General features: G+C 46.5%; 1 protein-coding gene across 4 annotated transcripts in view; it reads left to right on the forward strand.

The window, feature by feature from the left end:
- The window catches only part of sema3fa (sema domain, immunoglobulin domain (Ig), short basic domain, secreted, (semaphorin) 3Fa), a 67,524-nt gene that overhangs the window by 33,550 nt on the left and 10,315 nt on the right, over positions 1–23,659 (forward strand). For 3 of the 4 annotated variants that reach the window (XM_061831350.1, XM_061831352.1, XM_061831354.1), the window contains 8 exons: positions 3,747–3,907; positions 3,998–4,060; positions 9,864–9,983; positions 13,920–14,009; positions 15,635–15,728; positions 17,658–17,777; positions 19,857–19,996; positions 21,939–22,053. In XM_061831350.1, coding sequence (XP_061687334.1) covers positions 3,747–3,907; positions 3,998–4,060; positions 9,864–9,983; positions 13,920–14,009; positions 15,635–15,728; positions 17,658–17,777; positions 19,857–19,996; positions 21,939–22,053 — 903 coding nt within the window. The remainder of the gene's footprint in view (positions 1–3,746; positions 3,908–3,997; positions 4,061–9,863; positions 9,984–13,919; positions 14,010–15,634; positions 15,729–17,657; positions 17,778–19,856; positions 19,997–21,938; positions 22,054–23,659) is intronic. The other variant, XM_061831353.1, reaches the window with a different exon arrangement.

Genomic DNA, 23,659 nt, shown 5'->3' on the forward strand with positions numbered 1-23,659 from the left:
GAGGCAGCGTCAGTATTTCCTCACGCATTACATTGAAAACGTTTTTCAAGTCACATTTTTCAGCTTATTTTTTGCCTTTCGAGTGGCAAAATTCGGATAACTGTCATGAAATTGGACAGCTTCCGATTAGAATTAGGCCCGTATGTTTAAGTGAGGGCGGCGCGGTGGATCTACTGGAAAGCGTTGGCTTCACATTTCTGAGGTCCCGGGTTCGATCCGGCACTCCGGTTTCCTCCCACATCCCAAAAACGTGCAACATTAATTGGACACTCTGAATTGCCCCGAGGTGCGACTGTTTGTCTCGATGTGTCCTGCGATTGGCTGGCAACCAGTTCAGGCTGTACCCGCCTCCTGCCCGTTGACAGGTGGGATAGGCTCCGGCGCTCCCTGCTTGACCATTGTGAGGATAAGCGGCGAAGAAAATGGATGGCTGTTTAAGTGAGGGGAGAAGCTTCAGTTAGACACATCATGCTTTGACACAATCTTGTCATTTCTAAATAATTAGGAACCTTTTGCATGGGTAACAAATACAGGTTTTAAATTGGAATGGACCATTTTGACCTGCAGTCTCTCGTCCTTTGGTCAGCTTTTAACACAAACAATTTAACTTGGGTGCGAACCAAAACCAACCCATCCAAGACCATCTGGAGGAAAACCCCGTCCGGTATTGTGAGAAAACGACCCAGCCGAAACAATAAGTACTAAACAGATGTTGGTGAAGCACCCGCAGGTTGAAAGTCAGCTAAGCCGGTCACCCTTAAACCTCTTGCGACCCCTCGATGGGATCCTTTTCACCATTTCTCACCGGTCGCTTCCCATTGACACTCCTGCTGCGAGCAGATGTGATCAGTTTGACGTGTCATGGCATGTGAGAAATTGCTTCTCTCTTAGCCAGCATCCAGTGACATATATATATATATAGTTTTACCTCCTGAAAGAACTCCCACCGGCAGCTGAGAGGCCCGAGGGGGGGTTCTGGCACTGGACTCGATATGTGAACGTTGTCCTTTTTCGTACCACGCATGGCTTTTTATTCCAAGTAAAGCAGGCAGATGTTCTGGCATCTCCCGGTCAAGGAGACTGCGTTTAATCTTGTGTATCTTATTCCTCTTGAGCGAGCCAGAGAACAGCAGGGGTGTTTGTCTGCTCCCGCTGAACGGGAACACGAGCAAGTCCTCTGGTTTTCTCAGCAAATACACGCCGGGCTTTGCGGAGGTTCCCTTTCCCAAGAATACTTGAGCGGATTGGGAGGCACTGGGCGGACACCGGGCTGTCTTCCTTCCACCGTGCAATTATTCCCCGCGAGCCTCCCACCTGCCAAGGAGGACCGGGCGTTGCAACGTTGCACGTCGTATGATTAGAGACGTTAGGGAGTGAGCAGGTCTCGGCGGCTGGAGAGTTTGCTGCGGGAGATTAAGACTTGCTTACTCCCGCCATTCCGCGACGGAGGTGAAAGGAAGCAGAGGAAAGCCAGGATCTCAAGTCCGATCTGGCTTTTGTAACGTTAACTCGGCGGCGGCGGCGGCCCCGAGATCGCTGTCACGTTTCGCCGAGGACTGATCTGGTGTGAAAAACCAGAAGAGAATAAAATGAATGGTCATTATGAGCTGTTTTGACTTGTACAGCCGTGATTAATGTTGGGTTTGAATTCCGCCCCCTCATAAAGAGAAGTGGCATTGCGTTGGAATGAAAACATCCGGCCATTCGTTTTCTACAGCGCTTGTCCTCATTAGGGTCCTGGGTAAGCTGGAGTCTATCACAGCTGACTTGGGGAGCCGCAGGCAAACGGCTATTCACGCTCATATTCACATCTCAGGACAATTTGGAGTCTCTAACTAACATAACATTTGCAAAATGTTGCAAAATGTGTTCGGGGGAGCTGTAATAAGCTACTGCACGGGCAAAAAGTGGGTGTCCAGGATCAAAGGTGACGAACGAGAGCTTTCTCTTGAGTTTCTTCCGTGATCAGCAATGGAGCGGCAGAGCACTTTCCCGAGCAAAAAGTGGACTGATCAGGAAAGAGCGTAGCGTCCCCGTTGACGGCGTCACCGTCAAAATCAGAACCCAAAAGCCCTTTGAAAATGTTTCGTGGCGGTTGTCCTTCCGAGGCAACGCATTCGATGCCGGACGGGGAAAGCAACGTAAACATCGTTTCCAAAATGGCCGACAGGTAGCGAAATGAATGTATGTGTAATACACTAGACAAGATTGTGTAATTATTGTGCAGGTGTACGTACAGCAGGGGTGCCCAGACTTTTTTTTTTTACCCCAAGATCTACTTTTCAAGCACCCAGCCTTTCGCGATCAAAGGGGGAAGGGTCTTTTTTTTTTTTTTTTTAAAGAATGACACACACGCACAAAGATTTACCCACTACAAAAATGCAAAACATATTTATTTTAAAGTATATTGAGGATTCTTGATGTGTAATTGTATGTTTGTGTGCCTTGCATAACCGCAGGAGCCAATATTGCATAACCCAATGTGAACATTTTTTTTTTTTTTTTGGTAACTATCTGAGTTCACGTTGATGATCACGAAATACCACACGCATGAAAATTCACATTTGGGCCGTGTCACTCACGTCAGTGGATTCGTCCAGCAATCTCCGATGTCCTTCCACTCATCAGTCATGGCTTCACAACGCCGTGGAACTGTACTCCTTGACGGTGGATCGGAACAACGAGTCAGCTGTGCCTCTTTTACCATCTCTCCGTCCTGGGAGGATTTTTTGATATTAACGATGATGTGAGAAACGCGGAACGACGCTTCGGTGGCGGCGTTCGCTGTGTGAAAAGCGACTGCCGTGCGGCCAGTTGGGATTTTACTTTGTTCGTTTTTCTCATCCTCAGCTCGCTTTTCGGCGGACTGCCGGTGTCGTATTTGCCGCGAATAGTTCGAAAATCCCGCTCCACATTTCACGCCACCGGCAGATGAGGCAAACGCGCTTGGAAAATGGCATCGGGAAAAATAAGTCCGCCTCCGTATGAAAGTGATACATTTTTTTTGTCCTCTTTTTTGCTCCAGCATCCATAATCATGTTTGATAAGATTTCATAAAATAGCGTGAAACTCACTGACTAACTAGTGTGTTTTCCCTGTACTGTCGTTGTTTGCACGTGCGCAGTGGGCTAAAGGTCAGAAAAATACGGCTGACTTTTTTTTTTTTTTTTTTTGTCGGCACGCCGTCGAGATCGACCGCGATCGACGCGTTGAGCACCCCTGACGTACAATATTAAGTAGTGAGCGTACGTATGTGCAATAGTGTATATTAAAAAAAAAAAAAACATTTTGTTGGTAGGTCATTTCGAGTACGTGCACTGCACCGGGTATAAATATGCAGTGGTGGTTTATGTATGTACCAAAAGAGCAAGCGTGTCGTTGCGTAGCTGTTTTTAAACTAAGGAGCGCATTGTGTAAAATCCCTTTGGGGCGTCTGAGGCTTCTCTGCCTCATTACACCAATATATGCCCACGTGGCATCATTATATGTCTCTTTGTGTATGCGGGTGGTTCGACGTGGTAAAGATAACCTTCCAGCCCATCCAAATGAGAGGATAAATGCAGAATTTTGGCGCCACAACGGAGCAGCCTCCGCACCGTCCAATGTGACCGCGTCTGAGATTTGTGTTTCCCAATTTCGCGGGTGTTTTTCTACCGCCGCAGCCTCAAACAAAACCATTTATTTTCCCTTTTTTTTTTTTTTTTTTTGTTCGTTCTCTCTTTCTCCTCTCTCTCTCTCTTTGACAGAGTTAAAGTCGACCGGCACCGCTCACCACTTTTCCTTCTTGCTCAACTCGAGCGACTATCGAATCCTTCGCATGGACGAGGACCACGACCGCATGTATGTGGGCAGCAAAGATTATATCCTGTCTCTGGATCTGCACGACATAAACAAGGAGCCGCTCATTGTAAGGACTGTCATGCGACGAGGTTCGGGACGTCCGGCTAAAGTTCTGCATCTCATCTTGTTGATGTTGTTCTGTTGTTTATTTCTAAAGATCCACTGGCCTGTTGCCCCTCAGAGGAAGTCTGAATGTGTCCTGTCTGGAAAAGACACCAATGTGAGTGTTTACAAACGCAACACAGGAGGGAAAAATAAAAAAAAAAAAAAAATCACCATGGACTAAAGTGTGGTATAAACATGCCGATCTTTAATATCTTTACCAGTTCTTCTCGATCAGTGGTTTCCATTTCGACTGAGAGAGCCGTAAATGGCAAATGTTTGAAAACGTAATTTCAAAAGAGCCATGCAATATTTAAAAAAACTAAATACAGGCGTATTTGCGCATTTATGTAGAACCAACACTTTTACAGTACAATAAAGTCTCAGAATTCTTTTCAATAACACGATGATGTTGCTGACCAATGGTGATTAAAATTACTTCTTACCATTGATGCGACTTCAGGTGCTTCCAAAAGCGCCAGGTATGGCTCGCGAGCCACAGGTTCCCGAACCCTTTACTGAATTCATAATATTAGTCAGGATCGTCTTCGAGAGACATCTGGCGATCGGGCCTTTTTTGTCAGGATGTGTGTTCGAGGCTTTGAACGTCCGCTACAACCTCCGTTCAGATTTTTGACTCTCATTGCACTTACACGTCGCGATCACGAAGTCAGCGGCTCGGCTCATTTCGGTTTTGACTGCACGCGCGAGGATTTGCCATCGGAAATATTGATATCAGCGACACTTGTTTAAGAAGCTACAAGAGTCCTGCTGGTGGGCGGAACAGTCAGGACAAATGCGTCGCAAACCCGACGCTCACTCACGTCCCCTGGAAAGTTGGAAGTTAATTGACATGATAATCGGTGAACACGTTCATCATAACCGGATCCATGAAAAAATGCCGACTATCGTGCCCGGATTTGAGCGGGAAGTCAGCTCATTTTTCAGGGAATTGCGGGACTCGTTCCTTGCCAAACTCCAACCAAGAAATTTGACGAAATTATTGAAGCTTTTTATCCCCCATGTCATGTGGTCACGACATCATATGTCAAGCATTCATGTTTGATGATCATTCCGGAATTCGCCTTTCGTCATGTTCCTTTTTACCTCGTGTTATTGCTGGGTTAATGAATACTGTGTAAAAAAAAAAAAAAAACAAACAAACAATAATATTAATACTGAATACTGTTTAAAAAAAAAAAAAACCTTTAATAATAATTCTGAATACTGTGTAAAAAAAAAAAAAAAAAGGATATGTTAAAATATGTCGTGTTTACAATGAAAGGGAAGGTAGTAGAGGTTTTATTTCATTTTGTAAAAGCTTACAATGGGTCAGTAAATCTGACCCACAAGTATAAATTAAAAGTATAAATTTCTGCCCTCATTTTTAGTTCCTTGTGGCACTGCCATTGGAAAAAAAACATTTGATACACACAACTAGATATACAGTATATTTGTGTGTGAGTAAGTACGTCAATAACAAGTCCAGCAAATTCATCCTTTTTTTTATATATATATATTTCTGCTGCCTTTTAAACTTCGCAACATAACAACAGACCTGCAACATATGATTAAAAATAATTACATGCATAAACGTCCCATTTTAATCCTTTTATGTCGCTCATGGGTCAATATATTTAACGTATATCATGTCTTGAAATATGTATATTTTTTGAAGTCCTAAAGTCCCTAAATGTTTTTGTTGTGATTAAAAATGTTCTGTTCTGGAATTTTTCAAAAATTTTCTTCAACAAAGATAACTTTTTCTTTCAATGTTGTACTGTAGGGTTGCATTTCTTTATCTATCTATCTATCTATCTATCTATCTATCTATCTATCTATCTATCTATCTATCTATCTATCTATCTATCTATCTATCTATCTATCTATCTCTCTATCTCTCTATCTCTCTATCTCTCTATCTCTCTCTCTCTCTCTCTCTCCTCTCTCTCTCCTCTCTCTCTCCTCTCTCTCTCTCTCTCTCTCTCCTCTCTCTCTCTCTCTCTCTCTTCTCTCTCTCTCTCTCTATCTCTCTCTATCTCTATCTCTCTCTATCTATCTCTCTATCTCTATCTCTCTCTCTATCTATCTCTCTCTCTATCTATCTCTCTCTCTATCTATCTATCTGGAAAATGTTTTCCATGCTACGCCTTCTCTGTCAAATCTGATCAGGTCGAATTTTGTTGTGCTTTTGGACCTTCATGTTGCCTGGGGTGCTCGACGTGTTCGGGATCTGGCTGGGGGGGCACCTCGGTGCCTAACAGGAAGCCAACGGATTATCTTGTGATCGTTTTACATTTTGCGGTCCAAACAATAAGCAAAATTTAAAAAAAAAATGGAGGGAGGGGGTGTGGGGAGAGACATCTCTGAAGTGTTAATACGATCCACGCGTGCAAACAGGCGTTCATTTCATCCTACCTTCCTGAAACCAGGATGGCATGCGAGCAAATCACAGAAGTGCAAACAAAAAGCAGATCTTTTTGCGTTTGAGGCACACCCGCACATTTCACTGGAAGGAGCCAAGTGGAGGGAGTGCAGGGGGGGGGGGGGGGGTCGACGAGCTCGAAAGCGCAGCCTGCTGTTTATCCAACTGGAATGCTCATTTGTGCAAGCTCGCTGACCCGTCGCCTCGCTCTCTCTCTCTCTCTCCGAGCCTCCGGCTGCTTGGTACCGGCGGCGGTCCGTGTGTGCGGGTTTGAAATGTCGTCGGCAAACGGGAGAAATTCGTCGTCTGGCGGCGGGGGGGCAACTCGGTGCAATCTTCACCTGCTCTTTAAGGCCCAGACAGATGATGACAATTCAGAAGCAATTCGCGGGGGATGTCGGTGCAGGCGGGAGGTCAAAAGCAATCATCCTTGCTGTGTTCTCACTTGGGGGGGGGGGGGGGGTCGGGACACACACACACACACACACACACACACACACACACACTGTATGTCCCAGGAAACCTCCGACTCACACATCTGTTGTGTTGCTAAGAAGTACCAAAAACAGCTCATCCCCCTTCCCGCGTACACAAATCTTTTTTGTTTTGTTTTTTTTTAAATGATGACCCTTCTACCTTGTCTCCTCCTAAAATTCGCCCATCCATCCTTTTTCTTAGCCGCTCATCCTCCCGAGGGTCCCCGGGGGTGCCGGTCTCAGCGTTCCCCCGTGCTGAATGGTCTCCTTTTGATGAATGCGCATGCTTTACGAACAGGGGAACTCTGGGTACGTAGCAGACGCTTACTGGGAAATCTCCCGGTCTGATAGTTCCCCTTCTACTACACAGACGGGGCTAACAAAACATTAAAACAAAAGTTTATAAAAAGATATACTCATATATGTACGTTCACTGCGTCAGGTTCACGTTCTGAGACGACCATAGCGAACATGAACACTCGGCGACAAGTTGTCGAATGGCACATGTTGAAGAAGTATGGATGGGGACGTTTCAGACTGGCCGGACGCTTAGAAAATATACGCATATCTGCATTCATATGCGCGTATAAGCATTCATCACAAGGAAATTTTTCACCACCTGGAGCACTCAGACCGTCACACCGGAAAATTATCCCAGATGTCATCGAGCAGGAGGCGGGGTATACCTTGAACTGGTCGCCAGCCAATCGCAGGGCACACCTACGGGCAATTTAGAGTGTCCAATTAATGTTGCGTGTTTTGGGAATGTGGGAGGAAACCGCAGTGCCTGGAGAACATGCAAGCTGCACACAGGCAGGTCTGGGATCAAACCCGGACCTCAGAACTGTAAGGCCAATGGCTTCCAGCTGAACCACCGTGCCTAAAATTCATATCACGGAAAATAAATCAAATCCCTTCAAAGTTAGCAGGGTATGTGGTGATATTCAGACATAAATGGGGAAAACATGAGAACTTAAGTCTTTCTGAATGGGTCGTGTAGTCCCTTAGCGAACTCCGCATCACCTTTTAGACGCGTCCGATAATCGGCGTACCGCTTAAATTGCAAATGTTACCGTGCTGGACTGTGCGGCGAATCGGCCGACTGAGACGTGGAACTCCCCGCGGCGCCGCTTCGGTCGCTCGTGGAAAGATGACCTCAGCCGCACGCTGCACAAACCACATTACTCACGTTTTGAAGCGCCAGTACATGAAGTAGTCGAATCCGATCGCTCGGTCCAAAATCTTTGCAGGACAATAAATCGGGTTTCCCCCCTCGCACGCTTGCGCCGTTCCGCTCTTTTTGGGATTTTCTCTGACAGCGCCGAGTGATCCGGGCCCGGGGCCGGGCCGGGAGCCGAGCGCCGAGCGCGGGCCTGCCAAACGGGCCGACGGCGGAAATGATAGATGGGATGGTTTAAAGCTTGGCAGAGGGCTTATTAACCACCAGTGGGGTGTTATGTCTCTTATGCAAATAGTTCCTTTTGACAATGTTGTGGGGTTTTTTTTTTCCTCTCTTCTTCCTGTCAGGATGTTTTCATAATGGTCCGTTTGTTTATTAGTAAGATGGAGAAGAAGGAAAAAAAAAAAAAAAAAAAAAAAAACGGTGGAGCTGCATATTACATTTTGGGGGCGAGGGATGAATCTTAAGCTCCTTTTGCGCAGCCTGTTCAAGTCGGGGATTTATTTGACTGTTTCCGGCTCGCCGTTCCGCTCGGAAGGAAATGAAACAGATCGGTGGGGGATCGCCGAGGGAGTTTTTCACCTTTTGGGGGGGCAGGATCGATGCCAACGAAAGTGGCGATTGGCAAAAGTGTGGCAGGTGATGGCCTCTGATCCGGTGGGCCGGTCGGGATTTGCTCTTAAGGCCGCGACGTTACGGTAAGGAAGAAAAGCCACACAGTCACGTTGTCACGTTGCTCATTTTTGTGTAAATGGGATTTCATGACGGGTGGGACCGTGGATCATCTGATGAAGCCTTGGCCTCACAGTTCTGAGGTCCCGGGTTCGATCCCAGCCCCGCCTGCGTGGAGCGTGGGTTTCCCCCGGGTGGGCACTCCGGTTTCCTCCCACATCCCAAAAACATGCGACATTAATTTGACCTTCTAAATTGCCCCTAGGTGTGACTGTGAGTGCGGCTGTTTGTCTCCATGTGTCCTGCGATTGGCTGGCGACCAGTTCAGGCTGTTACCCCGCCTCCTGCCTGTTGACAGCTGGGATAGGCTCCGGCACTCCCGGTGACCCTTGTGAGGATAAGCGGCGAAGAAAATGGCTGGCTGGATGGATTTCATGACATTTAAAAGGAAAAAATATACATAGCACTGCACACTTATTCGATTAATAAAATTCATTCAGTCATTTTCTGAGCCGCTTATCCACACAAGAGTCGCGGAGAGTGCTGGAGCCTATCCCAGCTGTCGAAGGGCAGGAGGCGGGGCACACCCTGAATTGGGCGGCGGCCAATCACAGGGCACACGGAGACAGACAACAGTCGCAATTCAGAGTCCACAACAAATCCAGTTTTTTTTGGGTGATGTGGGAGGAAAACGAGGTGGCCACCCGGAGAAAAGCCACGCTTGCAAACTCCACGCCGGCGGGGCCGGGATTCGAACCCCGGTCCTCAGAACTGTGAGACCAAGGATTTAACCAGTTGCCCCACCGTGCTGCCCGATTAATAAAATGTTTCCCGAGAAATCATTCAAACAATAAAAGAAAAACAAAATTTGAAATCAAATTTGACAGCAGTTTTAAACCACTGGTCTCAAACTCAAGGGCCGGGGGCCAAATCTGGCCTGCCACATCATTTTATCTACATACGTTTGCGTGCGTGTATTTCCCTCCACGATTCTGGCTAAAATCTGGCCAACATTTTCAAAGTGTCATGTGATTAAAATAATGTTATAAAGTTGCAAGCGCTTTTCGGTGGCCAAACTAACTAGCAAACTTCTCGACTTCTACCGAGACATCCGAACAAAGGCGCCGTTGTCCCCGTTTGACGGCGGTTATGCTCCGTTTCTCCTCAGGGCGAATGCGGGAACTTCATCCGTCTGATCGAGCCGTGGAACCGCACTCATCTGTACGTGTGCGGAACGGGAGCGTACAACCCCATCTGCACGTACGTGGACCGCGGACGCAGGTCGCAGGTAACCGAACACTCCTCGGAGACGCGACCTTTCCCCCGCTCTCCTTTTTAACAGTTCGTATCTGTCACCGAGACGGGCTGCCCCCTTTCTGCTCTCGGTCCTCAGTTTTTGTTGCTCGGTTTTCTGTCGCTTCCTTTCACCTACCTTGCATCGCCGGAGTTCCGTCAGGACCAAATTGCCACCGAGCAATGCGATCCGATACTTTTGTTGGCTCTTGTGAAAGGTGCCGACACGCTACAGTCTGTTTATTGTGTAACGGGGAGCCATTGTGGAGGCAAAAACTACATTTGATGGCTCGTCTCTAAATAGCTGCGTCTCTGGCGTGCCTGCCCACCCGGTGAGTGTGAAATGGACCAATCGTGCAACTCTTCTTTTCTGGCCATTTCTGACCTGGAGGCGACATTTTCAAGTAACTTCTGGACCACTGAACCAATAGAGCCCGTGCACGTGACGTCCGCATATTCACGGCGCCATATTGCCGGTCAAACAGAGCTGCTGGAAATTGAACCGGATCAGAATATTCACAATACCCGAGACCTGTTGTGCTGCTGGTCGTCACAACAGATGAGACAGATATTCAAAAAGATAATTCTATGGAATACCGTCTGAACAGACCAGAAAATATCGATGGATTTCGGCAATTAAACGTGATGGATGGTGCCCAACCCAAATACTGTGTAGCGATCGTTTCATTTCAGGTAGGAATTATTCTTCTCAATTTCAAATTAACAAAAAGTATTGGCTCATTTGAGAACAATGCGTATTCAAAAAAAAAAAACTTTACGGAGGTTAAGCGTGGCCGCAATCGCTTCTGTGTACATTCCATGGAGACGACTCCGTCCTCTTCTTTTTTTTTTTTTTTTTTTTTTTCAAACAAAGTTAATGAGTGAGAGTTTGTGTAAAACCGGGGGGTCATTTATGGAAATATTGGCATTTGTATTGAATACTAGCTAAAAAGATCGATGGATTCCGGCAAAGGTTAACGTGTGTGGCCCAACAAAACCGTCACTACGAGGGATTTGTTGCTGATTGAGCAACAAAGTGTTTGTATGCGTCCAGACTTTTCTACCCTTTCTCGCTTTTCCGTGACGGCTTACTCACCAGATACGTGAGTAGATCCCGTTGTACAAGACAAGCAGAAGCGAACTCGCAGTCCAATTTCATATCAGCGAAAACATCGACTTCAGCATTAAATAGTAGGGGTCCTCTATGCCGAGTTTATCAAATTTTTCCACGCATCGTCGTTTATTTTCACCTTGTAAATTATCTGACGGTATCGGACGAGACTCTGGCCGTTGTCCTACAAGACATATTTCTGTTTCCAACCGACTTGACCGGGAATATCGCGAGGTCAATAAAAGTCACGTGATTTCGTGACGTAGGTGCACGAGCTCTGTTCGCACTTAGAAAAGTGCAAGCGTTCTGAGAATTTGTTGACGTTTGGGGAGGGCGTTTGCGCGTGATGTCCGTTGCATTTGCCACATGAACGGATCCTCACGCTAATCCATCAGAGTGGAATTGGCCTGCGAGGGGACGAAGTGGTGCCCCCACCAGTGAAAACACATTCAAGTCTCTTACTGTCTTCAAGTTCTGCTGCTTGTGTGAACTTTGGAGTTGGCATTGTTGAAACTCAGCTTTCAGTTCCACTCAGAGTCATCGTGGGAGCAAAACCCGTGTCGGGCGTTGGCCCCACAGTAGAGGACTTCTCTCAAGGCATCGCTGGATTATGCAGTGTATTACGTTACAACATTCTGGAATCTTGAACCTTGTTCGCGTTTGGCGCTTTGTCCAAACGCGACTTCTTATTGTAGCGTAAAACAGTCGTCAGGGTGTTACCGTCGTCGTCCACGCAGGTGAAGAGGCGTCGATCTCGCTCTGACGGGACACGCAGCAAATTCCTTGCCTGTAATCCCTCCACCCGCCTGTTTATCCATTGCGGGTTCCGTCGGTCTGTCTTTGCGTCCGCCTAAGAGCCCCTGACAAGCCGTCACTCCCGACGGAGCCTCTCATCTATCGTCGCCCTCGTAGTCCCGCCCCCTCCTCGGGGCGCGACGACCGGCGGTGGGCGGGACGCAGCTGCCGGCCTCGCGCCTTGGGCTCCTCCGCCTGTTTAGTCTCAACGCTTCGAAAGGGGAGGGGCGGGGTCACGTTTCATTGGAAAGGTCAGTCAGCCTGCTTTCATTCCGTTTTTCCACAATATCAAGTAGTTCCCTCTCCGGTCAATTTCAAAATCCATTGGTTCAAATCTCTGAATTTCGGGGGGGGGGGGGCCGTTTTGTCCCATGCAAATGCAGAGTGGAGCTGTTGTTACCATGACAACCGGCGGACCCACCCCGGCGGCCAATCGGTCTTACCGACCTTTCCCAAACCTTCTACCACTGGGATGGGAAAAATATGGTCTGTGGCCGCATTTGGCCTCCTCTGTTCTTGATTCCAGAACGGCAACCATTTACATCATCAAGGCTTCTGTAATAACTGGTCTGTTAAATTGTATTGACATATTTTATAACGTACGAGCTGTTCGATCCCTGTACGACCGCTGTCGGAGTTTGGTCCACATTGCCGGCAATAAGTCGGGCACTTTTCCAGTGAGAGTTGGACTCCGCCAAGGCTGCCAGTTGTCACCGATTTTGTTCGCAACTTTTATGGACAGAATTTCTAGGCACTGCCGAGGCGTAGACGGTGTCCGGTTTGGTGACCGCAGCATCGCATCTCTGCTCTTTGAAGATGATGTGGTTCCGTTGGCTTCATCAAGCCGTGATCTCCAACGCTCACTGGAGCGGTTCGCAGCCGAGTGTGAAGCGGCTGGGGTGAGAATCAGCGCCTCCAAATCTGAGACCGTGGTCCTCGGTCGGAAAAGGGCGGCGTGCCCTCTCCGGGTCAGGGATGAGATCATGCCCCAAGTGGAGGAGTTCAAGTATCTTGGGGTCTTGTTCCTGAGTGAGGGAAGAACGGAGCGGGAGATCGACAGACGGATCGGTGCAGCGTCTGCAGTGACGCGGACTTTGTATCGGTCCGTTGTGGTAACGAGGGAGCTAAGTCGAAAGGCGGAACTCTCAATTTACCAGTCGATCTACATTCCTACCTTCACCTATGGGAGTGAGCTGCGGGTCGTGACCGAAAGAACAAGATCCCGGATACAAGGGGCCGAAATGAGTTTCCTCCGCAGGGTGTCCGGGCTCTCTCCCTTAGAGAACGGGTGAGAAGTTCGGTCATCAGGGAGGGGCTCAGTGTCGAGCCGCTGCTCCTCCGCATTGAGAGGAGCCAGATGAGGTGGCTGGGGCATCTGATTCGGATGAGCTGTTCCAGGAAAGTCCCACTGCAAAGAGACCCCGAGGATGACCCGGGACACGCTGGAGAGACCGTGTCTCTCGGCCGGGTTGGGAACGCCTCGGGATCTCTCCGGAAGAGCTGGAAGAAGTGGCTGAGGAAAGGGAAGTCTGGCTATCCCTGCTGAAGCGACTTCCCCCGCGACCCGACCCGGTACACCGGTACAAAATGGATGGACGGATGGATGGATGGATATTTTATAATGTAAATTGGTGAATGGTGACAACACAATTCACAAACTTCGGAACGGCTCACTCACAAACCCAATATCGGAGATACGCTAAAGATTTACTTGGTTGTTTAAGTTGAGACTTCACGGCTGGGCGGGCACTCCAGAGACTTTGACGATTTGCAAACAGGCCATTTGAGATCAATTTTTTGTCCATAATGATGAAACGCTGTCTTTTGCATGAAGCTTGCATGACACCTCTCACCTCCCGAGATGCTTTTCTTTTTTCCAAAAACCTTCCCCGTTCCCACATTTGGTCCATCGTTTCCCCCGCTCTTCTGTTTGCGTCATCATCGTCCACCGGACAAATCCGGCTTTGGTCCGGCCGCTCACGCGTCAGTAACGAGACGGCCAAATGTGCCATGTCTGTCTTTTAGGGATCCTACTACCTCCAGGCCCCTAAATCTGGAGGGAGAACCAATCGGGCGGCAGACCAGAGCGCCGCGTCAGAGCTTTTGGAGGCCAAGGTGGGCTTTGAGCGAGGGGGCTCTGTCTGCGCTATGGGGAAAAAAAAATTTCAATTTAAAATCTGGCGCCCACCTGGAGAGCTCACGTTCGGGATAGCGATGACGTGTCTTGAAGTCAAATAAACGGCCTTCACCGTGACGGAGCGTATTTTTGTTGAGGTGCATATGAGAAAATCAAATGACGGAGGTTGGCTTAAATTGCAGGAGTTGAAAAAAAAAAGGGCAGTAAAACTGCTGCTTTTTGAACAAAAACATGTACGAGTATGTCGTTATTAAAAAAAAAAATGTAACCAAAATCGATGCATTCAACTTGTTGCTATTTGTGTATAATTCGTTTTCTTTTTAGTCAGTGTTGCTCCACTCCTTCCTTGTGACATATTAAGCGCTCAATATTAATCGCAATATTTGCAAAATTATAAAAAAAAAAAATCAGGAATGATACATGACTTAAGCCAAAATATAATACAAAAATATCTTTTACTAATGGAAAAAGTCAATCATTTAAAAAAAAATGCATTTTTTTATTTTCAAGACAACACCTTTTTATCATAACGTGAAAATAACAACATTGTTACAAAAACAGAGAATTAAATGTGATAAGCGAAGAAAAAAAATCACAATTGTTGGCGTTTGTTCTTCACTTTTACATAATATATAATTTTACCTAAAACATACTTAATAATATCACATTATGTCATAATATTACAGGAATCAGGAGTGTGACATGAGTAGGAGCAAAATATTCTGACAGAGAAATTTAGACAAAAATTCCAATTTTATTTACCAGTTCCTCATAGTATAGAAAAAAGAGGAATATAATGCAAGCACAGAAGACTTACACAATTACAAAATATTGTAATGTGAATTACGCTTAATACATTTAGGTTCGAGCGTGTCTGCTTCACATGGTTCAAATCCCGACCCCGCCTCTGTGGAGTTTGCATACCCCCCCCCCCCTCCGAAGAAAGCTGGGATTGGCTCCAGCACGCCCGCGACCCTCATGAGGATAAGCGGCTCAGCGAATGGATGGCTGAATACATTCAAAGACTGAAACGGTCTATCCAAAAGTCTTTCAGGTTGGTCGGGTCGGGCTGACAATTTTTTTTTTTTTCAATCCCTTTCATGACCCTGAAATGTGGCAGCGCCGCATTTTCTCTGTCCTTCCCTACCCGACGAGCCCCGACCGGACCGAGCCGCCGGTGCGCCCGGATCCAGTGTTGACACAGATGTTAAAGATGTCCTCTTTTCACCGTGACGATAATGAGTTTCTCTTTTGAGCCACTGACATCACAGGCGCAGCGGAGGGTGTTTTTTTTTTTTTTTTTTTTTCCCCCCCCTCCCTCTTTCCCCTCCGCCGCCTTCATCTCGCCGATAAAATCGCCTTTGTGTGCTTTTCGTCGCCCTCAGCAGATCCAGAAGCGCCCGCGGGGTCGCATTCTAAACTCCGCGTCGTTTCGTTAGAGACTGGCGCCGTTTTGAAAACTCAAAAGCGTTTTAACGGCAACTTCAAGGAGTAGCGACCCCTTCGGCCGTCTCCCTTACAGTAAATCTATTAGCAGGTCACAGGAGGAGTGCAAAGTTCATCAATCACCTTTTTTTTTTTTTTTTTTTTTTCCTCCCGACAGGAATACATTTTCCGCCTCGAGCCGGGCAAAGTGGATTCTGGGAAGGGAAAATGTCCTTTTGACCCCAAACTGAACAGCGTCTCCGCTTTGATCAGTAAGTAAATGTTTTTTTGTTTTGTTTTTTTTTCTTCACCAAAACTTTGCTCATGCATTTTTTTATTACAACCGAAGAGACGTCGCACCAGGAAGAAGAAAAGAAACGTCGAGTGTGCGCCAACTGCTCTTTTCACGACTCGAGCTGATTAACGAAGCACACCGCACACACATCAGGACTGTTTTCAACTGCCGTCACGCGCTTTCCAATTTAGAGCATGGTCGCCATTTTGGTTTGGTGAATTCGAGTAAACAAACCATCAGTAGAGTGAACCCATCCAACATGGCGGCGCGCCCCGGATGGAGTCACGTGGTCGAAAACAGTCTACATCCCCGCTGATAATCATGAGTCTCCTCCCCCAGTACCAAGATTGACCTGCGAGAGGCAGTAGGGTGCCACAAGGCATGAAGATGGCACTAAAGAAAAAGAGTTAAAAATGGAGTCACTTTTGAACACAAGGATTTATTGGAAATAGTGAATGGGTTTAACGTTTCTAGTGTTCTGAGCAGGGCAGATGGGAAAAATCACCATCGGATAATCGATCAAGATCATTTTCAATAATTCAATAAATCAGCTTTACCTCACCACAGATATTTTTTTTTCAATTTTAGTTTCTATTTTTCCAGGTTTTTTTTTTTTGAAGGAAAATGATTGATGGTTGATCCCAAGTTATTCAATTTTTTTTTGTTTTTGTTTGTTTTTTTTTTTTTTTTCTTTTTTTTTTATCACAATGGGCAACAATTAGGTGGCACGGTGGCTCAGCTGGTAAAGCGTTGGCCTCACAGTTCTGAGGACCTGGGTTTGATCCCGGCCCTGCCTGTGTTAAATTTGCATGTCCCCCCCCCCCCCATGCCTACGTGGGTTTTCTCTGGGCACTCCGGTTTCCCCCCCACATCCCCAAAACATGCACCATTAATTGGACACTCTAAATTGCCCCAAGGTGTGATTGTCTGACTGTTGTCTGTCTCAATGTGCCCTGTGATTGGCTGGCAACCAGTTCAGGGTGTACCCCGCCTCCTGCCTGTCGACGGCTGGAATGGGCTCCGGCACTCCCCGCGACCCTCGTGAGGATAAGTGGCAAAGAAAATGGATGGATGGTCCAAGCCGTTCCCCACGGATAATTGTACATCATTACTGTATTGTATAAAGTTGCTCACCAACACGAAGCTTTAGACCCCCCCCCCCCCAAAAAAAAAAAAAAAAAAGAAAGTCTTTCAAAAGATTACAAAGGCGACTCTTGAACCGCTCAGACGCGGCCAGCCGGTGGAAGATCCTCCTTGTAGGTTATGTGGCGTCGCAAATCTTCAACCGTGCCACACTTTTGTCTTTCTGTCGTACCGGTGGGTGGTCCGGTCGGCGGCCTACAGGTGGTCCGACGTGACCTCTTGCCCTCTCTTAGTGATTGTGTGTGTGTGTGTTCTCAATTGCAACTGTGAATTCCTCAAGTCTTCCAAAAACTTCATTTTGTAAATCCAGAACTTCTATCTTTAAGCCCCCACCGCACTTAAAACGGATTGTTTTGACTCGCAACGTGACAGGACAGTTAAAACTGCCAATCAATTTTTTTTCCCCACCCCCCTCCCCCCTTTCAATCCAGCTGATTGCAATTGATTCTGCACATTGTGCCGCTCTTCCAAATTCCCCTGATTGCTCTCACGGGGGCGCTCGGCGGCGCGTTCGGGTCAACAGGTTTGACCCAAACCCGGCGCTGCGCGATGTATTTTGGCTCCACCATCGCGCATGAGGGACATTTTGGAACGGCGTCGTGGGATGATTTAAATGAAAAGTGGCGGGCGTGACGCCACGTTTGAGTGATTGGCCGTTTTCGGGCCTGCAGATCACATTGATGACTTGTTTTGCTTTTTTTTTTTATTTTTTTTTTTTCGTCCGTTACGACTTCACCTCAATCCTGCGCGCGTGCGTTAACAGATGGAGAGCTGTACGCGGGAGTCTACATCGATTTCATGGGAACGGACTCCGCTATCTTCCGTACGCTGGGCAAGCAGACAGCCATGAGGACGGATCAGTACAACTCCAGATGGTTGAACGGTGAGGTCCTGAGCTAAACGTTTGCAGCCAGTACTAATTGGACCAATTGTCTTCCCCCCCCCCCGTGTGACGGGGACGCGGACGGGGAGGAGGAGTGGCTAATAGTTAGCGAACCAACAATCGTGGAGTGTTTTTATTGAAAGAGAGAGAGAGAGGAACTGCAATAAATAGCGCAAAAATATTGTCCCGACAGTATAAACAATAGAAAAAAAGTTGTGCTTGCAGGCATATATTCTTTATCCTCTGCGAAGAACAATAAGCACCAATACTGTTGTACTGAGAAGCTTCAATATTGTATTTGTATGGCTGTCTTATACTGCCCCCAGGTGGCCAATGTCTTTACATAAGATCAATTGAAGGAGAAAGTGTCACAAAAAGCGGTTTCATTCTTTTAAATTGTATTGAATTATGTCATTACAGACTGTTTTGATAAATGGTCCTTTTTTGGGGGGGGGGGGCGTGTCTAGAACAGAATAATAAATAGGATTTCCATTCATTTCAATCAAGAAAGACGATTTCAGATGAGTGCATTAAGTGAAAAGCGTGGGCAAGGAACTAATGAAACTTGTATCGCAAGGCATCATTCTACTTTGTTTTGGAGATGTGGAAAGAAGACATGGAATGTACCTGGCGAAAAATCGTTTATTTCGTTTATTTGAGTACAGTAAAGCCGTGGTTCTCGAACGTCCCCGTTTTCGAACAAATCTTTTTTCGAATGAAAATTTTGAGATTTTTTTTTTTTTTTAACATGTTGCGGGCGGCCAGACCAGCTGACCCACGACGCGCATTGTTGTGAATTACCACGCCCCTGAAAATACCCAGAAATGACATAACGTGCGCAGCGCAACCAGCACACTTTTGTTATTGTGTATAACGCAACCGCTGTACACAGACGTGTCCCGGAAGTGACTGTTATTGTTCTTCTTATCAAGGATGACCATATTAACCCCCAATCATGGCTCCCAAGAAGACATGTTGCTTGTTTAAAGTTATTCTGCACTTTTGTTAGTTAAAAAAAAAAAAAAGTTTACAAGGCTGAAGGCCAAGTCACTTGAGATACGGCAATGCACTCCCAGCCTAGCGTACTCTACTAATAAAGCATACATTTTAAGCAAAAAATAAATATATTTCTTTAATTATTGTAATATATAAAGTATTTACCCTATACATGTATTTCTACTATGCAGTTTATTATCAGGAAAAGCCAAATTTTTTTTAGGCGTGGAACGCATTATTTATTTTTCCATTCATTGTGATGGGAAACATTGATTCGATTTTCAAACAAATCCCTTCTCGAACCGTTTTCTGGAACAGATTGCGGTCGAGAATCGAGACATCGGTGTATATGAAATGGTTTTTTTTCTTTTCTTTTTTCAAAGTGCCATTTCCTGGCACAGTTTTCTGCGGTTGCACGTCGATCGACTCGGCGGCTTTAAAAGCGCTCTTTGCTAATTGCCGAGCGCGCGTCAGCAGCAGAAGAAGACGACGACGAGGTCAGCCCCGGCGGGATTTGACGGCGTGTCATTGGTGACTCACGGAGCTGATGAGCCACCATTGGGAAGCTTTATCGTTGGACGCTGCCAAATCGATCACGGCCATTTTGACCACTGCTGGGTGGGCTAAAATGAATTTGTGTACCACGGCGCAGCACAAGGGAGAAACGGCGATGATCCCTCCGCCCTCAGTAATCATCCAAATTGTTATTGAGGCCAAATAGCGAGTTTTAAAAGCGACCAAAACCTCAATCCTCCCTCCTGCGGGCCAATGAATTGTTATTCTGGGCTCCGTTTCTTGTCAGCCGTCTCCTGGTTACAATCATTTTATTATTATTGTACGTCAAAGCGAGCCTTCCGATTTTGTTCGACCTCCAGTTGCAGATATTTGCGGTATCCGCTGTCGTATCAAATCGAGCAATTTTTCCTACACGCAGCGACTTCCTTTTATTCCTTTTATGACTTGTAATATTGCTCAATTCTGCACCCTGGAAGAAGTCCGACCCATCTGTTCTGCTTTCAAACGCTCAAATCTTTGAATTTCCTCCACATTACGGGTTTTTTTTTTTTTTTTTTTTCTTCCCAGACCCCACGTTCATCCACGCGCACCTCATCCCCGACAGCGCCGAGAAGAACGACGACAAGCTCTACTTCTTCTTCCGCGAGAAGGCCACCGAGATGGGCCAGAGTCCCATGAGTCAGTCCAGAATCGGGCGGATCTGCCTGGTGAGTCGTTTTGCGTCAAACATTGATCTCTAACGTCTGAAGTGATTTTCGCGACGTGGGAACTGAAAGAAACGTTCAACGCGGCGCACCACACGATAACAATACCGGCACTAGAAGCTGTCGGAATACTGTACTCCGACAGATCTAAGGGAGACAAATATTTTAAACCTGGTGGGTTTTTTTGTGTAATACCAACACCTGTAGGATAATATTTCTTATTTCAAGCTACACTTGAGTGAAATAACTTGACAGACGACAAACGAGCTGGGGTTTTTTTTGTCTTGGTTTGAGCAATTTAGCGTTAGTTACGTTTGTTAGCGTGGCTTCCTAATTGTCTATCGTTCCGTTTCACACAGAAATCACGAAGTCGGTGGCTCGGAGGAACTCGGTTTTGACTATCCGCGTAAAGATTTGGCATGGTAAATATCGAATGAATTTACTGTAATTTCCGGCCTACAGACCGCACCTGATTATAAGGCTCACCCAGTACATTTGTAAAGGAAATACCATTTGGTACATAAATAAGCCGCACCTGTGTATAAGCCACAAGTACCCACATCGAAACACAAGATATTTACAAAGAAAGACGGTACACGGAAAGAGTTTTCAATATCAATTTCAATCCATTTTAATACCTTAGCTTAGCTTAACATAGCAATGATAAGTAGCACGAACAGGGGGGGTATGCAAAAATAAAGAAAATAATACAGCTGCGGTAGCAACACGGTAGCACAGCACTAACAGGGACAGTTAAAAAAAAAAAAAACATGCCTAAATCACTGAGACGCGGCAGCAATATGCTAGCACAGCGCTAACGCGGCCGGTTAAAAAATACATACCAGTAAAAATAACTGAGACACGGCAGTAACACAGCAGCAACACGCTAGCACAACGCTGACAGGGCCAGTTAAAAAACAAAACAAAAAAAAAAAACATGCCGGTAAAAATCACTTCCTCGGCACATATAATCCACCGGTCTGTCTTACCTTTTCTGCTTGAGTGCCCCCTTGCAGCCGTTAGAAAAAATGCACAAATTAGCCGCATCACCGCATAAGCCGCAGGGTTGAAAGCGTGTGGAAAAAAGTCGCCTTTTATAGGCCGGAAATTACGGTACAAGTGTCGAAAGGTTTTTCGAGAGATTGGGAAGGAAAAGTCGCTCAGGATAATCTTTTAGAGACATCAGATAAAGAGAGGATAGGAAAATGTTCAACTCGGCTCTGATTATTGTTTTTTATGCACTTTGCTTGGATAAACAAAGTTCACGCCGGACTGATCGTTTGTTGTCTGCGGTTCGTCGCCCCTTTGAGGAAAATTTCACACGATGGTCGATGAAGTCGAGCCGGCAATTAATGGTCAGAAGAGGAAAGCGAATCGCAGCTGTTTGCTTCCACAGTTTGGCTTGGAGAGCGTGCTGTTGTTTTGGTTCCTTTCGGGAGGGTTGGGAATTGACTTCAGTTCACATCTTGCATCCAGAGGCGATAACTAAGTGACGTTATTGTTGTATTTTGTCCTGTTAGGGATTTTGTTGGCCGCGTGTTCAAAAGGCTCCTCGTGGCCGCTTAGCAAGTTTTACGATGCAGTTTTGAATAAACAAGCCCTTGCATTTCCCTTATAAGGCAACGAGATGGTCAAACTGTAAGTCTCCGACTGTCAAAGGGAGACTGCACGTACTGTACTTCGTGGAGTGCAAATCATTCGGACGGCGTGAAAGGCGTGAACAACGTTCATCGTTTCCAGCCCGTGAATCATTTGAATTCCCTTCCTCAGTAGTAAAAGTTGGCCGACCTCCCTCGCGCACATGGGCCCGGTTCAAACTCGGAGCTGTTTTTTTTTTTGTTGCTGTTAGCCTGAACGGCTTCGTCTAACTCGCGAGTCGGCCGTGGGTACGACTCGACGGACGCGTCCCCCGACGGGTAACCCGTCCGCCTTTGCCTCCCTGCAGAACGACGACGGCGGCCATTGCTGTCTGGTGAACAAGTGGAGCACCTTTCTGAAGGCCCGTCTCATCTGCTCGGTGGCCGGAGCCGACGGCGTCGAGACGCACTTCGACGAGCTCAGTGAGTCCGCACACTAAATGTTTTTATATCGCTTAAATCATAAAGTGCTGCCCCCCGGACAAACTTTTTCATGGTGAATCCTCAAAACGTTGACATCATGCGCCGCCCAAATTAGACGGCGGAGACCCAAATGCTTGCCGATTGAGCGTCACCTGAATTTCCAATTGGGGCTCTTTTGGCGACATTCCTTTACGAGTCCTGAAATTTGCCCATTCAAACCAAAATGGCCCATTTGTTGCTCAGTCCTTGAGACTTTTTCACACATCCTGTTAGGAAAAACCTGACTACCAAATTTTATGTTCATCACTGGAACGGGTATCAGGCGCTGATTTTGATTTTGAGTTCTCATTTTCCACGGTAAATCCTCGAAATGATCATCAAAGCATTGTGGACATGCTCCGCCCACATTTGATCACAAAGACAAACTCATCATTTAACGTCGCCCATCCGTCTTGGATTTGGGTTATCTGGGTGAATTCCCTCATGGGAGATCCGGTTGGCCCCAAATTATCCAGCAGAACGACAGTCATCTCGTGTGAGAATCGTCCATCCATCCATTTTCTTAGCCGCTTGTCCTCACGAGGGTCGCAGGAGTGCCAGCTGTCAACGGGATGGGAGCAGGGTACACCCTGAACCGGTCGCCAGCCAGTCGCAGGGCACATGGAGACAAACAACCAATCGCAGTCACGATCACACCTCGGGGCAATTTACAGCATCCAATTAATGTTGCATGTTTTTGGGATGTGGGAGGAAACCGGAGTGTCCACCCGGAGAAAACCCACGCAGACAAGGGGAGAACAGGGCAACTCCACACAGGTGGATCCGGGATCAAACCCGGGACCTCAGAACTGTGAGGCCAACGCTTTCCAGCTGATCCACCGTGAGAATCGGCAATCGTTTATATGACAAAATGTGATCCAGTAAGACGCTGATATCAACATTCTTGCCATTCCTTGCTCAACGACGATGCTGTTCCGCTCCAGGCCTGTAGGTGGCGACGCGCACATTACTGAAGTCATTTTAAGCCACACAGCAGCCCCTCAATCTGGGGTGGGCACTGAACCCCCATGGGAGTCGACTATAATGCAGAAAAGTAAAAGAGTCAATTTTAAAATGTTTCCAGTTGCCTTTAATCATAATTAAAACTGTAACTATACCACAACCTGTGAGACAAAATTGCATGAATATATTTTTTCAGATAATCTTACAACATGACCCTAAAAATGTAATAATGGCTTGCACTTGCTTTGATTGGGGGGGGGGGTACACCAGAAGATTGTACTCGTGATTGAAGGCTAACAACTAAAATTAGCTCTTCTCACGCTAAGATATTAGCCTCTCAGTCGAGATGTATCACTTCAACATACTTCCTTGACACCAATACGTTCTGATTACTCAAGGTTTTGCTCTCTTCCTCTGGCTTCTTAGCACGAAAAAGTTTTTCAACAAACTACTGAGGATAGGTTCCACAGAAGAAGAAGAAGAAGAAGAAGAATATGAAAGAGTGAATTTATTAATGGCCAACGGGGAATAAAATTGAGAAAGACAATCCAGAGGGAAATTATGATCAAGGTATTTGGGGATTTTTTCAAGAGGAAAGACTCTA

Source organism: Syngnathoides biaculeatus, chromosome 10 (assembly GCF_019802595.1).
Source record: "Syngnathoides biaculeatus isolate LvHL_M chromosome 10, ASM1980259v1, whole genome shotgun sequence".
Classification (NCBI taxonomy): Eukaryota; Metazoa; Chordata; class Actinopteri; order Syngnathiformes; family Syngnathidae; genus Syngnathoides; species Syngnathoides biaculeatus.